The sequence below is a fragment of the Berghia stephanieae genome, chromosome 4 (genome assembly GCF_034508935.2).
Source record: "Berghia stephanieae isolate SIO BIC M18660-M18661 chromosome 4, UCSD_Bste_1.3, whole genome shotgun sequence".
Taxonomy (NCBI): Eukaryota; Metazoa; Mollusca; class Gastropoda; order Nudibranchia; family Aeolidiidae; genus Berghia; species Berghia stephanieae.
Window position 1 is genome coordinate 31,242,108 of NC_088363.1, and position 17,895 is coordinate 31,260,002.

Consider the following 17,895-nt stretch of genomic DNA (forward strand, 5'->3'; position numbering starts at 1 on the left):
GTTGATTTGCTGAAGTGGACGAAAACTATGAGCCTGGTCGTTAATGTAAGTAAATTCCATTAAACACCTAACCCATTTCTTTGAACTGTTTGAATGTCAACACACAAGTCACCATAAATAATTTTCAGTCGTTCATGAATGTTTAAAGGTGCACAGCTCTCTGCAGTAAGGAAGTCAATTATAGCCCGCTGTTCGATGTATAATTCCTTTCAAGGGAATGCATCAACCAATTGGAATGATGTTTCTTTCAAATAAGATAATTCAAAAACAATAAATAGCAGCTAAATAAAATTTTGTGACATAAGCTAATGGAAGAATAAATTGCACAAATTTTGATCTAAAATGTACAGCTGTGAGTTTAGCACAATAAGCCTAGTACTTCTAGTGGCTCTGAACTAGACACACTCACCATACATTCACCAGTGTCAGGATCACAGCTGGTGGCGTGTCCATTGCAGTTACACTTCATACAACGTGGGCCGTTATCAGAGTCAACTTTAAGGTATCCAGCAGCACATTCCTGTAAAGGCATCAACAATATACTATGTTAAATTTGATTAAAATGTACTTTCTACGAGATCTAACAGACCTGTTTGATCCAATCTACTACCAACTCACTGCTAGTTGGACAGGGGGGGGGGGGGGCTGAAAATAAAAATCTCGACTGCACCCGGGATCAATCTCAGTCCCTTGGCATATGAAGCGAGTGCTCTACCAACTGAGCTATCGGGCCCCCAAAGATTTGATGTTAGCAGCTGATAATATAATGTCGAGGTGATGTGAATGATAAAAATTGATTTTTAAAAAAATAATGAAATCTATTATTGAAGAAAAAGGCGACCAAACGTTTTAAAACTAACAACAACTCAAATCTCACATTCTAACTTAAAAATCACTTTTTGACACTAGTTTACATCGACATTATACCATTTTGAGGTGATAGGTCACATATATTTAGTGTTGGGTGTGTTTGGGTATGTGTAGAGTAAGCAACTTGCTTTGTTTGTTATTATTATTATTATTATTATTATTATTATTATTATTATTATTATTATTATTACTATTATTATTATTATTATTATTATTATTATTATTATTATTATTATTATTATTATTATTATTATTATTATTACAATTATTATTATTATTATTAATTATTATTATATTATTATTATTATTATTATTATTATTATTATTATTATTATTATTATTATTATTATTATTATTATTATTATTATTATTATTATTATTATTATTATTATTATTATTATTATTATTATTATTATTATTATTATTATTATTATTATTATTATTTATTATTATTATTATTATTATTATTATTATTATAATTATTATTATTATTATTATTATTATTATTATTAAGTCAAGGGAAACTAAGTATGATCAATGACCGATAATACATTACTTAACAAAAGTATGAATGATGTCCTACCTACGCGTATAATGTGGGAATTTTATGCATTCAAGTATAAAAACAAGACTGCCCAATTAATTACTTGTATATATGCATTTGCATAGTTTGCTGGGGAGTGAATATATTACATTGTATACCTTTCATGATTTGTATCAATATTAAAAACTAGTTTTCAGAGTAAATTTGAATAGTCCACTGTAAAATCAAAAGGAGGAATCATCATTATCATCATCATCATTATCATCATCATCATCATCATCATCATCATCATCATCATCATCATCATCATCATCAGCAGCAGCATTATCATTATCATCATCAATATCATCCCCATAAGATGCAAATCATATCCTAGTTTTTCATTGCTCTTTTAAAAAATAAAAATCAGTTTTGCTTACTTGACATGAAAGTCCAGCATATCCTTCAGGACAAATACAGCTCTCCACTTCTAAGGCAGCACCCAGGTTGGTCATGGATGGGACAGCTGTCTCCATACGGACATCTCGTAAAGTGAATGAATCCATAGCCGTATGGTAGGTGGCACGAATCAAGATGGCGTCGATGTCTGATAGAATGTACATGAAATCTCTCCTGGATGGGTAATCCCCATCCATAACATTCCTGAAAGAGCTCTGTGAAAATAAAGTAGAAATATTCATTTAAATAGAAAAAAAGTAAGTATTAAGCTGCTAAAAGCTGTGGATTGCAAACCGGAATGAACAAATTTGAATACAAAAGCTTTTTTTAAAAAAAAATACAAAATATTTAACACTGAACTTTTTGGACTCAAAATCCTTTACAAGCAATATAATAAAAAATAATAATCAAGCGATACTATTTCAAGAAAAGAATTGTGTAGTTTTAATTATTTTTGTTGTTCGCTTTTGAGCCCAAAACATTTAGTGTTAGGTATTTTGTTCTATATTTTCCTTTTCGAAACTGTTATTTTCATCGATTTATATGTTTAAAACACTATCTATATCAAACACATGAAAGTGAACAAATCATGACAACGAATCAGCCTGCCCCGACTGCTGACCGAACCTAAGGCCTCCAGATTACAAAATTCAGGAGTTTAAGGTCCGATTGTCAGTTGAGGCAGACGGAAGTTTTGTGAGTTTTTCTTTCTGTTTTGCCAAGTTATTAATTTGTGGCTATGTGGTCTAGCGGTATGACCCTCCCCTTGGGATCGGGATATCTTGGATTCGGGTCCCAATCTGAGTGGGCGCATAGTGAGCCCCTGGAAAAGGCTCTTTACCCACATTCATTCACTGTATTCAGGTGTAAAATGGTTAAGGTCCGATTGTCAGTTGAGAAAGACAGAAGTTTTGTGTGTTTTTCTTTCTGTTTTGTCAAGCAAACACCGTTTCAGATTCATATCAAACACATCAAACATTGTAACACACCACTTTGCTATATTCAGGCATAAAGTGAGTACCTGGTTGTTAACCGTGTTGTTTCTGTCGGGGGGAAAATTGTAATATCGCCTCACGTCTCATCCTACACAAAGCTAAAAGAAACTAGTGATTTTTGATTTGACAAATACACAAATTCTTTGGGGAAAAGATCTTATTTCTAATGCTTGTACTGCATAGAAATTTACCTCAACAAGTTTGATGTCATAAGTGTAAGAGTTACGGGACGTGGGACTTGGTCGGAATAGATGGTACATTCTCTTGTCTTGTTTGCTCTGAAAATTACAAAGTAAAAGGTCATAATATGTGGTTAGACATTGGGTGGTTAGACAATATTTCATTGGGAAGATTAATAACAATGTTTGCACAATGAAGAAAAATAACCTCGGAGATAATCGTACTAGTACTACAACTACTACTACTATTATTACTACTACTCCTGCTACTACTACTACTACTACTACTACTACTACTACTACTACTACTACTACTACTACTATACTACTACTACTACTACTACTACTACTTACTACTACTACTACTACTACTACTATACTACTACTACTACTACTACTACTACTACTACTACTACTACTACTACTACTACTACTACTACTACTACTACTACTACTACTACTATACTACTACTACTACTACTACTACCATACTATACTACTACTACTACTACTACTACTACTACTACTACTACTACTACTACTACTACTACTACTACTACTATACTACTATATAATAATAATAATAAATAATAATAATATAAATAATAATAATATAATAATAATAATAATAATAATAATAATAATATAATAATATATAATAATAATAATAATAATAATAATAATAATAATAATAATTGTAATAATAATTATAATAATAATAAAAATTTACGTTTCCACAACTTACAATGAATTCCACATCTACATCTGGATAGTCCCTGCCAGTGTCAAAAGCTGTGTAGGAAATACCAAAGCGAAGATAACCACCATATGATGTCACCTGGAAATAGGGATAAATAGAAAATGATACAGGATGGGTCTTAGGAGGTATAGTCTTATATACACACTGTAATTGCTTGCAATGTTAATGTAATGATTTTGTCCTATTGATAAAATAATGTTACATTTTGTGTTTACTGTCCAGCAGTACTTCTATACAATTTAAAAATATAATATCAATATTGGCTCTCAACGACACATTTTTTGTTGTTTTTTTTTTGTAACTGTTGCAACAGCTTTGTTTTGGGCTAGAAAACTTTTTAAAATTATAAATCGATAATTGAAAAGACGTCCATAACAATCTTATTCCAGGATTAAAGAGACTGCAGTCATAAAAAATTATATCTGCTTAGAATAAGCACTGTCAACTATTTAATTGCTGCATTTCTATTTTATAGAACATTGTGCAGCAATGTGTTCTTGTGGTATGACACTCGCCTGGAAGGTCAAGGTCAAGGGTTCGAATCCTCACTCTGCATGGCGCATAGTTGAGTCCTTGGAAAAGGCTCTTTACTCACATTCTCTCACCGTATTTAGGTGTAAAAATGAGTACCTGTCCGTTAACAGCGTTGTCTCTTGTGGTGGGAAAAATACTTGTCTCTTTTTCCTAATATCTATAACAAGAGATCCCTAGCCAACAGCTGAATGACAGCCGTAGGACAAGTCATGAGGCCTATTAGGCGATATTACATTTTTTCTGACAGTACTTATTGTATACCTGAGTATAGTGAGAGAAAATCAGTAAAGAGCCTTTTCCAAGGACTCAACTAATCGCTGATTAGAACAGGACATTCAGATCCAACGGCAAGTGTCATGCCACTAGACCATACAGCCAGACAACAAAAATACTCTGATGTTTTAAGAATCCAGGTTTTCCTAGGTGATTCAGGAGTGACCAAAAAGATGCCTTAAGAATGTCAACTTCTTTTCTGCATGGATTTGACATGGCACGTTTTGAAAGTCACTGCTTCAAATATAAATGACTAATATACTATATCGCTTTATGTACTCATAGCAGCTATTTTTTCATTGGCCTAATGGGCTATTTACCAAAAACATAAGAATCCTGGAAAATAATGTACAATATGTACATGTGTATAATTGTGTAATCAGTGTTACATTTCAACGCATCAAAAACGTGATTTTCAGTGTTATATTTTAATATGTGAAGGATGTCTATTTGTTATATGATTAAGTAGTTTCTGTTGTGATGATTATATACTCACATATTTATTGATACCATGGGTTTGCGTAAAATTCACCACGTCCGCCAGTCGGATATAACGTACCAACACACGAAACGACGTGTAACCTTATCGTTTATAGTCTGATTGATAGAATTTAGTGAGAACTAACCATTAAAATGGCTGTCTAAGAACAATTACAAAGAGCTGAATGACGTCAATTTCATTCCATATATATGCTTATATTTGTTCAAGCAAGGTAAATCACTGAAATTTCAATATTTTCTACAAGAAAGATTTATCATTATCATTATTGTAAAATGTGTAACTCACCTTATTCCCTCTGAATTTGGGAGGCAGTTGGATGTACAGACTTTCTCTCTCCCTTTGGATTCCAGCAAAGTTGGTAAATGTGATTTCCTGCTCTTCGGCATTCATAGTAAAACCATCGCTGATGGAGGTTCTAAGACGTCGGTTGGTGAGCACAAAGTTATGGGTTCCGTCTGCGTTTAGCATTGGTATAATCTGTGCAAAAAATACATTATGATTTGGTGCTGCTTTTCTCAATATTTGCTTATATCGTTTTTCTTTAAAGATTGAATGAAGTATGTGTCTAATAGATTTGATTTTTATTGTGAAGACAATCATGAGGCTTATCAAATAATAATATAAAGAGACTAGCCAAAATAGTAACTTAAGTTTAGCATCTTGAACAATAATATTATGTCCGTTGCTAAATCAGTTGAATTAAGATGATAATTATAATGATAAATTAGACAAGAAAATGACAATATTATTGGTGAAGAAGGAAGGGAGGAAGTAAAGAAGAAGAGGAAGAAGAAGAAGAAGAAGAAGAAGAAGAAGAAGAAGAAGAAGAAGAAGAAGAAGAAGAAGAAGAAGAAGAAGAAGAAGAAGAAGAAGAAGAAGAAGAAGAGGAGACAGAAGATGATGACGATGATGATGATGATGATGATGATGATGGCCCTAATCAAATGTTAATAAGATGAAATAAGATAAGATAAAATATACTTTATTGATCTTGAATGAAAATTATCATTTTCTTATATTCGTATCTTAACTTATCTTATCAAATGTTAACATAAAAAGTTGTATAAATTCTTCTCACTTCTTCCCTATAATAGTTGGAGCTAGAGCACTGAGTGGACACACCGGAACAGTAACATTTGAGGCATCCCTGCTGGTTGTCCTGAGACAGATGGAAGTATCCGTCCTGACATGAGCTGCATCGTCTGCCTTGGGCGTAGGTCTGTAATGAGAGTTGTTGGGATCATCCAAGACAAGTGAATGCACAGCAGATAATAATATAAATAAGTATTTTCTTAACAATTTGATTTAGTATTTCTATGCCCAACTGCAAAACTAATGATAATAATAATAATAATAATAATAATAATAATAATAGTAATAATAATGATAATAATGATACTACTACTACTACTACTACTACTACTACTACAGCTACTACTTCTACTACTACTAATAATAATAATATTAATAATAATATAATAAATAATATAATAATAATAATAATAATAATAACAATAACAATAACTAAAATTACTCAATGGATTATATATAGGGCTTATATCTGATAACAATCAATAATTTATTGAGTTGTTTAAACTTTATCTTTTTAAAATTAAATTCACACACACACACACACAATTATATATAATATATATATATATATATATATATATATATATATATATATATATATATATATATATATATATATATATATATATATATATATATAATTTTATTAACATTATCATGGATATTGCCTGATGAAGACCAGCCAACTTGTATGAAAATTTCATACAACAACGATTCTTACGTCATACAACTCAATAAAACCTGTTTTAACAGTTTTAAGTCAATCCACTTCGGACCAACTTAGAAATCATTACGAGTAATCAACGACACTGGGGGTAAATTGTTGATTTATAACTTAAGCGTCAAAGTTAATATAAAGTAAGGCAAATATCTAACTAACCTTGCACTGGCATTGTTTCGTGTCTGAGTCACACAATGTATTGGGTACTGTTCCCCTCTGATCACAATCACAGGTCACATCTACATGTTAATGAAAACGAAAATTTCTGATAAAATGCAGAAAACAATATTACCAAGATACGGCAAGAAGTAATACGGTTGTTTAAATAACAGTAGTTAAATGGAATGGCAGCTCCAATGTCATTCACACAGACAGAGAATGAGTGCATTTCAGGTTTCTCATTGTCAACAAAACATACAGTGTTTCATTCATCGTGTCTTGTTGCCCATCTTCGTGACTTAAATTGAAGCTTTCATTCCATTTGATCATTCATTGTTATTTATATCTTCACGCTTTAAGCAGCACCATTAAAACGGCATCAAAGACGCATTTATTTCCTGTACAAATTTCATTCATTGCACTCCATACTTATCTCATCATTGGAATTAATTTCACCGTTTTTTTCTACAACTTCTTGTAATTCACACAGCATATAGAATTTGATCCAAGTTGAATTTAAACCAGTATAAACAATATATATATATATATATATATATATATATATATATATATATATATATATATATATATATATATATATATATAATAAAGGCTCCAAATTTAAAAACAAAATAGTCTTTACTTTGACATCGGAAAAGTTATATCTCTGTATGTATAAGCTTAATATCAAAGGTCTCAAGATTATGAACGGGAACTTTCACTCACCAATTTTACAGTAGTCATTTGGCAACATTGGATTTCCTTGGTAGCCAGCAGCACACCTGAAATATTTATTCAAAGCTGATAATTATAACTATATCTAAATATATCTACATCTATAACATTACTATATAAAGAAATAAATAAAATAATGAAATAAATAAATTCCCTATATCTATACCCAAGGGGAAATTTGTCTTTAGGGTCTATTCCAAGGGAAGACTGGAATAACATGTGAGCTAGGGCGAGGTGACTTGCTCAAGGCCACACAACGAGATGAGTAGTCGAACTCGGTACCTTTTGATTACGAAGCAAAGACCCTACTGCTGAGCCATGCTGTCCCATTTTGAGAGGACCTACAAAACATTTAGTCGTCGATCTGTTTTTTTTAGTAATGTATTTAAGTTTTCACTGTTTTTTGTTGTTGGCTGAAGAAGGGTTTTGAGCCCGAAGCGTTCTGTGTTTGGTGTTTTTTTCCTTTTTCAAGCTGTTATATTCATTTTTCCTTATTACTTTCTAAAAACATGTCAATGTTCCGATCATATGAATAAGCAATGCTTTATTACTGATGTAAACACATTTTAAAATGTTGACGAAACAATTTGTAATCCATACATTGTCTTCAACACAAGAGTCTCAGGTTTACATCTTTTTGACAAGTTGGCGGCCATCTTGAGCTTTTCATATAATATTATATTTTTATTTACAATAATCTTGGTTCAATACTTTTAACAACTACTATGATAATACCTTTCACATCTACGACCCTCATGTCCGTTCGGGCAAGCACTACAAGTGACTTGGTTATCTGTGTCCAAGAAACAGTCTGGGCTGAATCTAAATATAGAATATAATGTAAATACGTTATCACCATGTTAATCACTATCATTAATGTAGATTTTACTAAAACTTGTTTACCTCACCAACGATCAACGCATCACCACAACAAGTACCGCTATAATCATTAATTGTCATCTAAAATTAAACTCTTCTGCATCAATACTATTGTTAGTTTAAAATATGATATGAAATGTTATTATTACTATAATAATAATAATAATAATAATAATAATAATAATAATAATAATAATAATAATAATAATAATAATAATAATAATAATATATTATTATTATTATTATTATTATTATTATTATTATTATTATTATTATTATTATTTTTATTATTATTATTATTATTATTATTATTATTATTTATTATTATTATTATTATTATTATTATTATTATTATTATTATTATTATTATTATTATTATTATTATTATTATTATCATTATTATTATTATTACGATTATTCTTATTATCATTATAATTATTACTTTTACTACTACTACTACTACTACTACTACTACTACTACTACTACTACTACTACTACTACTACTACTACTACTACTATTACCACCACTACTACTACTACCAACACCACCACCACCACCACCACCACTACTACTACTACTACTACTACTACTACTACTACTACTACTACTACTACTACTACTACTACTACTACTACTACTACTACCACTACTGATCATAACCAATATCATCGTTGTCATTGTTGTTTGTGTCATTCAAACAATACACGACTGTATCACACTTACTGGTTTGGAGCCTGGGTGAGAGGACACGGACAAGACTGACAGTCGTTGACAGATCCACGAGTGGCATCACCATAGAAACCACGGGCACACTTCTCACATTTGTCACCATATGTGTTGTGGCGGCAATTCTAGTCATGGAGAAAATAATTTTTAACCAATCAGAGAGCAGTGATAGTTCGAATTTATATCATACTTAACACATCAAAAGTCAATAAAAAGATTATATATGATAGACTACATTTCCACTCACTGATTTAGAGTGATAACTTATCACTCAACTGGAGGTCCAAATAGCTCAGTTTGTAGAGCATTTGCTTCACAAGCTAAGGGACTGAGTTCGATGCCGGGAGCACTTGATATTTTTTTTCTGACCTCCCTGTCCACCCAACAGTGATTGGGTAGCTGGGTCTCTTTAGATCTGGTGGAAAGTACCTCGAGATAGACTTAGCATCCCATCCAAAGAGTCTGTTCCATGCTATAGAAACCGGGTTAAACTACGGCTCCAAGTATCTAATGGATCTGAAGGACAACTGTTTTCCTCACCCAACTGGCGGTCTAAAAGCAATGACAAAGAGCTAAGTGACGTCATCCACCAGTGGTGTGGCATGATTACAATATAAAGTGGTGCCAGAATCAGAAGAAAATGACTTACACATGCCATCTTTGTAAATATAAAAGAATTTTTAAAAATTAAAGAAAAGACTCAAATAAGTAAGAGGCGGTATATACTATTTATCAGTATTCTTTTTTTTAAAAATGCTGTAATCCATTTTTAAAAGATGGAGCGGTACCAGGCACCAAAAGCAACCAATATAGCCACGCCCCTGTACATTCATTTCATACAGCACTATTTCCACATTGACTAACCACTCACCCTGCACACTCCAGTCTCAGGATCACATGTGGATGAATGGCCGTTACACTGGCAGGGCTGACACAGACCAAGGTACAATCCGCCTCCAGTCCTTGTGTAGCCTGTGGCACAATCCTGAAAAATGAAAAATGGGTGAAAATATCACATTACAAGTGATACGTATGTTCAACATGAAAGGGGTTAAGATTGATATTAACCCTCCCCCCCCTACCCGAAATAATGAATAAAAACAAAAAAAAGTTGAAAAATATAACCAAACAAAAGAAAAACAAAGAGGAAAATATTTTTTTTTAAATGTCACACAAAGAATACAAATGCAAACTATATTAAGATGAATTTCTATAAAATTCAAAACAAAGATCTCCTATTCGAAAAGTTACACATTGCCTCCATTCACAATGAAATCATATATTCGGCAAGTACTTGACAATATGTCTATAAAAATATTGGAAACACTTTTATTTGATGTAAGTAAGTAAGCATAAATAAATCTCTAGAAAAATAATAAATAAATAAATAAATAAATAAATAAATAAATAAATAAATAAATAAATAAATAAATAAATAAATAAACAGAAACTCCATAGACGTTTCTAATCCAACTAGGCCACTATAGTTTTGTGGCCCCCTGAATGGGTATCAGTAATCCATATTATAATATAGATCTAAAGTGGATTATCAGTTACTTTCCGAAAAAATGCTACAAATATTTCGATACTAGATTATTCAGCTATGGAGGTGCGGCTATGGTATACCACAAAAACCAATATTATGTCTTTGTTGCTTGTTTATATACATAAATGTGGCTGTTGAGTAGATCTCAAAACATATTCTAGTTTAAGGCCTGATATTGGCATTATAACTCCTAAGGACATCCTCTAACACCTAATCGAAGCTGATTTTGAGTTTCTTTATCATATTTTTCCATATTCAGCCTCAAAGTGTCCCATTATTAGGCTACAACGAGGTATATGCATTTAGAGACTATTTACAGAGAAAAATGTGCTAACTCAAAAAGCGAAACAGCTAATTTAAAAATCTCTTTATAAGAGGATACATTTACATCTATTAAACATTGTGTCAAATTTACAGCAAATTCCGGCAGTTGTCTTTTGAGATCTACTTAAAATAGTGAGAAAAGTTAGTCAAAAATGACATTTTGAGAAAAATGCAAAAATACATTTATATGCCTAAAAAAAGACTAGACAAACATTTTGTGCATTAACCTACATATTTTATGAAATTTTAAAACAAAGATGGATATAAACGAAAATAAAAGTAATGTTTAGTTGCCATTTAGACGTTTCCAATGATACCAAGCTTTGCTATGCTACGATTGTGAAAAAATATGGTTGCTAAGGGGTAAAGTTGGAGGACTTTAAACATTTTATTAATATTTTAATTAACCATTACCCAATCAAAGGTAATTGTAGGAGCTTTAGACACTTTTTTGAGTTTTGAAGCATAAGATTCTACAGATATTGTTACACAAGAATCACCAAAAAAAAAACAAAAAAAACCAACCGATTTTCGTTTTTTTCCCTTCTGAATCTCAAAATTTGAGCAGCACAGGACCCGCGGATTTCCTTAAGTGAAGGAAATATGAAAATGATTGATAATATAGTCGTAACAGTAACTCATATTTCAAGAAAATGTGGCCTATAAATGGTATGCAAGGAATTCTTATCTCACCTCACAAGACAGTCCCTTATATCCTCTAGGACAGAAACACTGTTCTACAGAATATGCTCTTTCAAGGCCTGTGTTGCGGTTCTCTGCGATGTCCAAGGAAATGCTGCTGATTCTGTTCGGTCAAGAAATTGATTTTATATATTAAATCTAAATGTGATAAAGATCTGGAAAAGTTTGTACGAAACAATGCCAGAAAACGAAAGAGAGAAAAATACAAGAAAAAAAAAAAAAAACATCTGATAAAATCAGCCTCCCTGTCGAGATCTTTATCTTACACCAGTGACTGCCCGTTCCCCAGTTTGCCACTTTGAAATTTTCATAAATTAATGTGACCCATTGTTTCAAAATACTGAAGTAGATTTGCTGCTAAAAACTCGAATTTTCAGTTCAACTTATATAAAAATTGGGACAAAATAAATGCTTTCATTATGGAGTGAATATTGTTTCTGTTAAATGTTGTTGTTGGCTAGGGACCCCTTGTAAAGCGCTTTTGGCACGTTTAGTGGATATTGTACTAGATGAATGCTCAAGTTTTTGAAGTTTTCGGGGGGGGGGGGGGGGGGGGGGGGGGGGGGGGGGGGGGGGGGCGTTACATTCCGTTCTAATATTTGATTGACGTGGCGGAACACAAATAAATTATAAAGAACAAATTTCCCTTTATTCATTTTACACGGAAGATTTACATTTGAGTCTCTGTCAGGAACAATGAGGTAATCCAAAAATAAAGTGAGCAATGGGGCTAAGTTTTTTGCTAAAAAACGAAAGAGATAGAAACAGGGATAAACTCTGACCCCATGGGTCCACTGACTCTGAGGGGCTACTAATTAACCAGCAGATTTCTGACCAATCAAAACATGGAATTTGTGACACACCTTCACACGTGGTTGGACAAACATAGCTGGTTGTTTACAAAGAGTAACGCGAATGAAATCGACCTCTCTCTGATCATTGTGTGTTATTGTTTTTATACCATGAAAATGGTGACTAGTTATCACACAATTTTCTTGATCAGATTATGAGTGTTTAAATTTAACATAGTTTTACTGTGTTAGTTCTATTTCTCAAGCGGTAGAACAGTGCGTAATTTTATTTAGGCACATATTATCAATAGTAAAACCTGTGTGGTTTGCTGTTTCTACCAATCACTGCCATTGATTAGTTTATGACGATTGTCCGAGAGGCGTGGTTATCTACCTGTCTATTGTATTTAGCTATGTGGATTACTTACGCGGATTCCTCCATATCCCTGGCGAATGCAGCTTTAATTATGATGTAATCTAAATCTGCAAGGGCCATCATAAGGTGCTCTCTTGTGGCTCTCTCTCCACCTGCTCTCACCCATTCAGTCTGTAATGATAGAGGTAAATATTAGTACCTCATAATAAATATTAAAAACCCAGTAGCTAAAACATTATAATTTGAATATCATTTTCAACATTCCAAACCTTGGTAGTTCTTTGCTGTCTATAACTAAATCAAGCAGTTACTGAAAATTTGGTGACACCAGACTTCATCATCTTGAAATCACCTTGTTGATGCTATAAACACAACAAATCCTGTGCTTTTATCCATTTTAAAAATTCATATCACTATCCATTTGTTTTATTACATGTCTCATTATTTCTCGTGAGAAAAGGGAAACATGAAATATTAACTTTCATCTTTCTTCTGTTACAAACTGTAACTCTATATTTCTTTCATTTCGTTTTTACTTGGATTTGGTAAGGCGAATAAACAAAACAATTGTTTTGTGTATTGCTTTGTTTATACCATCCTCGTATACCTCATTCATCTTTTGTGTTTCAATCATTGTTTTGTTGACAAAGGGGTATCCTGTAACATCTACACCATCTGTCTTTGTAAATTAAATTAAAGCTCCAATCTCATTCTATTATTGTTATTTATTTAGAATATAGCTCACCTCAATAAAAGGTATAGAGAATGACTGTTGTCTATTTGGTTGAATTCCTCCACGAGCTCGGTATCCAAATGTGATGTCATTGCCCTGGAAAATCAATGTGATGAACATTGTAATTCCTAATAAATATATTATCTTCATTCTCTTTTCTAAGACAATGGTAGAGTACGAATGAATAGCCTCGCTGAAAATGAAACCTGTTCGCCTGACTTGGCGTGAGAACCGGAGGCTTTGTGGCGCTTTGTTTTTCTTGTGGTATGACACTTATCTTGGCTTTGGATGAGTTGGTCCTTGGTTCAAGTCCCTCTCTGAGCAATGCAAAGTTGAGTCCATGAAAAAACTCACAACACAGCACTCATGTGTAAAATGAGTATCTGGCTTGTAAAAGTGCTAACAGTGTTCTCAGTTTAAAAAAAAATTTAATAGTGATTTAACAGCACGTGTCTTGTTCTGCATGCTAAGAGTCAATTTTGGTTTGGAAACACTCGTAAAGTGTTCCAGTACATTAATTGTCATTTGTGCTATATAAACGCTCATGTTTTTATTTAATAGACACGGAAATCAGATGTTTATGCACTAAACATTTAATGAAATGCCAGAGACATGATGTGATACATATGCCAAGATGTAAATGTTCATAATGATTTTAACTGATTTATGAACAAAATTATGTGGAAAACAAGACACGATTAGATAGTCAGACGTGCCTACTTGGAAATGAAAAAATTCGTAGTTTTTAAGGGGATAAAAATAGTAGTCGCTATGGTCGACTTTAAGAATCAACAAGTTACCCTCACAATAATTAGGTAACACTTCAAAATCCTTTAAATTATTCAGTGTGGCATCAGCTTTCCTTTTGAATAAGTTTTAATAACTTAAAGATGCTCATATAAAGTTCTGAAACTGGAGCCAAAATTTCGTAATTCTACGAACTTTTCGTGGTACTAGGCTGGTCGGGATATGATATGACTATCCTGACAAATAAAAGACTTACTCCAATTTCAACTAAGGGTCCTTGTGCATCAACAGGTGTGTTGTCTGGGCCAGGCTTGTAACGGAGCGTGAATCTCAAATTGCCTCCGTATGATGAAACTTTGTCTCCCAAGAACTGATATGGCAGTTTCCAATGTGTTGGGTTCTTTGCTTCATCATCATCAAAGCCTCGGTAAATGAGTTCCCTGCTTTGACTGTCGGTGCTCAGTTTGGTTTCAATACGTTCTCTCTGCAAAGCATCTGTAAGGTACACACCACTTGGTGATGATGTACTGAAGGCAAGTACCACCTAGAACAAAAAGTGGAAGGGCAAAAAAAAAATTTTAAAAATAGGTGATTACTTTTCGATTCAAAATTGACCAACTGTCTCAAAATGGTATTATGTCAACGGCTTTGTAGAACAATAAATAAATCAGAAATGTTGAGCATGGTCAATGACTGGATGGGTAACACTAACCATGCATTTGACTCTGGGTAAGGTAATTTGCGCACACAATACACCACTTGCCTCAGCACGTGAATGAGGTTGGCTATGGGCAATGATGAATGTTTTAAGAGTGCTAGTATAAAACGCCCGTCTAACTGGTGACCTGCATAATATGAAATGTGAATTTGAAGCGTTACGGGACACAAATAAACATTGTGAAGCTCCATGGACATGGTGAATCATCCAGTTAAATAAACATTAATCTATTAACTTAATCCTATAAATGTACATTTTGATTTCAAGTGATTTCTCATGTAGATTTCAACAAATTTTTCATGTTGATTTTTACTGATTTCTCATGTTGATTTCAACTGATTTCTCACGATGATTTCAACGGATTTCTCATGTTGATACCAACTGATTTCTCATGTTAATTTCAGCTGATTTCTGAACACAACTTTAAAAAACACAAGGAAGCATCATTAATCTGAATGACAAATTAATTTTGTAATTCAGTCTGTAAATGTAGCCATTCATTTCAAAACAGTATTATTTCAGGGTAAACATGATGCCTTAGAACTTCATATTAAAACTTAAATTATAATATTTGAGTAAAGTGACGTTTGACTCTTAAACTTCCAAAACTTAAATTTCAAAATTTTCAACATTTTGCTTTAAATGTTACCAAATTTCAAGGTGATTTAGATGCTAAGATAATAATCTATTGAAGAAAATATACCTCTTTGTTTTGATTCATTTTTTATTTTAGTAGAAAAAATATAATTTCCCGATGAACGAATAATATCTAAAATTCATCTGCCAAATCTTTTTATCTTTAAATTTCGACCACTGGTCCTTCTTCATCATATCCTATTAATTCATCTATTGTTTATCCCATTAATTTATTTTATTTATAAGCCCATTTTTATTGTAATTTATGTGCTTTGAGTCTAATGCTACATAGTTACAGCACTATATAGGATTTCATTAAAATTGTCATTATTGTGATTGTTACTACCACTACTACAATTACTACTTGTACAACAACTACTACTGCTACTACTACTACTACTACTACTACTACTACTACTACTACTACTACTACTACTACTACTACTACTACTACTACTACTTCTACTACTGCTGCTGCTACTACTACTACTACTACTACTACTACTACTACTACTACTACTACTACTACTACTACTTCTACTACTACTACTACTACTACTACTACTACTACTACTACTACTACTACTACTACTACAGCTACAGCTACTACTACCACTACTAGTACTACTACTACAACTACTACTACTACTACAACAACAACAACAACAACTACTACTACTACTACTACTACTACTACTACTACTACTACTACTACTACTACTACTACTACTACTACTACTACTACTACTACTATTACTACTACTACAACGACTACTATTACTATTGATTACGTTCTGGAAGAAATGGATCAATTCATAATATTACCTGTGACCTGTTGGATGTTGTACTCTGACAAGTCTGTGTCACTCCCATGCAGAAACAGGAGATGCAACCATCTGGGTTATTTGCGGACAGGTAGAAAGTGTTTCTGTTGCATTCATTACAGTTAGCGCCCCGAACATTGGCCTGAAAAGTTCGAGGTACTATTTTATTTGAAGCTTGATCACATAAGTTCAATTCATTTTTATCTCCCTTAGTACAATTAATGATTTTATTCTCAAAGAACAAAAAGAATTATGTTGTGTTATGATTAGAGCAATGATGATGATGATGGTGGTGATGATGATGATGATACTGATAATTAATTGGTGACGATAATGATCACGATGACGATGATGCTGATAGTAATGATGATGATGTCAATGATGCTGCTGCTGCTGGTGATGGTGATGGTGATGATGATTATCATGATAATGATGTTGGTGACTATGATGATGACGATGATTTTGACGCCATCGATGATGATGATGATGATGATGACGACGATGACGACAACGACGACGACGACGACGATGATGATGATGATGATGATGATGATGATGATGATGATGATGATGATGGTGATAATGATGTATATAAAAATAAATAAGGATAATTAAAAGACAGTTATCAGTCACATTAATTATATAATCATTCATTTTAAGGTAGAATACAACATCCTTGTGGAATAACCATGCACTCTCCAGGTAACAATTATATCACACCTTGCAATCACACTGGTTGCTTCCAGCCAAGCTACCTCTTGGATCACAAATGGGTCTCTCTGAAAAGAAAAAAAAAAGGTTAAACAAAGTTCCTTCCTTCATAATTGTTTGTTGAGCTTAAGGACAGTTCATGAACAAATCATTCATCTGTTGTTTTATCCTTATTAAGAGCAATTTGTTTCTCTAACTAAAACAGACCTGCCTACCTGCCTACTTGAAAATCTAAAAATTGTAGTCGCTATAGTTTACTTAAAAATTCAACAAGTTACCCTCTTAAGGATTGAGTAACACTTCAAAATAATTAAAATTGTGTCGTCTGACATCAACTTTAATTCTCAATAAGTTTTATGACTTTGAAATACTCATAAA

At 32.5% G+C, this 17,895-nt stretch overlaps 1 protein-coding gene across 10 annotated transcripts in view; it reads right to left on the bottom strand.

Annotated features, from left to right (window-relative positions):
• The window catches only part of LOC144970415 (basement membrane-specific heparan sulfate proteoglycan core protein-like), a 255,662-nt gene that overhangs the window by 51,437 nt on the left and 186,330 nt on the right, over positions 1–17,895 (bottom strand). For all 10 annotated transcript variants that reach the window (XM_078910024.1, XM_078910025.1, XM_078910028.1 and 7 more), the window contains 17 exons: positions 17,527–17,585; positions 16,808–16,948; positions 14,885–15,172; positions 13,894–13,977; positions 13,201–13,319; positions 11,973–12,084; positions 10,281–10,394; positions 9,407–9,534; positions 8,538–8,624; positions 7,794–7,849; positions 7,068–7,147; positions 6,174–6,314; positions 5,381–5,572; positions 3,772–3,864; positions 3,039–3,125; positions 1,834–2,067; positions 410–520 (listed from right to left, as the gene is read on the bottom strand). In XM_078910024.1, coding sequence (XP_078766150.1) covers positions 410–520; positions 1,834–2,067; positions 3,039–3,125; positions 3,772–3,864; positions 5,381–5,572; positions 6,174–6,314; positions 7,068–7,147; positions 7,794–7,849; positions 8,538–8,624; positions 9,407–9,534; positions 10,281–10,394; positions 11,973–12,084; positions 13,201–13,319; positions 13,894–13,977; positions 14,885–15,172; positions 16,808–16,948; positions 17,527–17,585 — 2,126 coding nt within the window. The remainder of the gene's footprint in view (positions 1–409; positions 521–1,833; positions 2,068–3,038; positions 3,126–3,771; positions 3,865–5,380; positions 5,573–6,173; positions 6,315–7,067; positions 7,148–7,793; positions 7,850–8,537; positions 8,625–9,406; positions 9,535–10,280; positions 10,395–11,972; positions 12,085–13,200; positions 13,320–13,893; positions 13,978–14,884; positions 15,173–16,807; positions 16,949–17,526; positions 17,586–17,895) is intronic.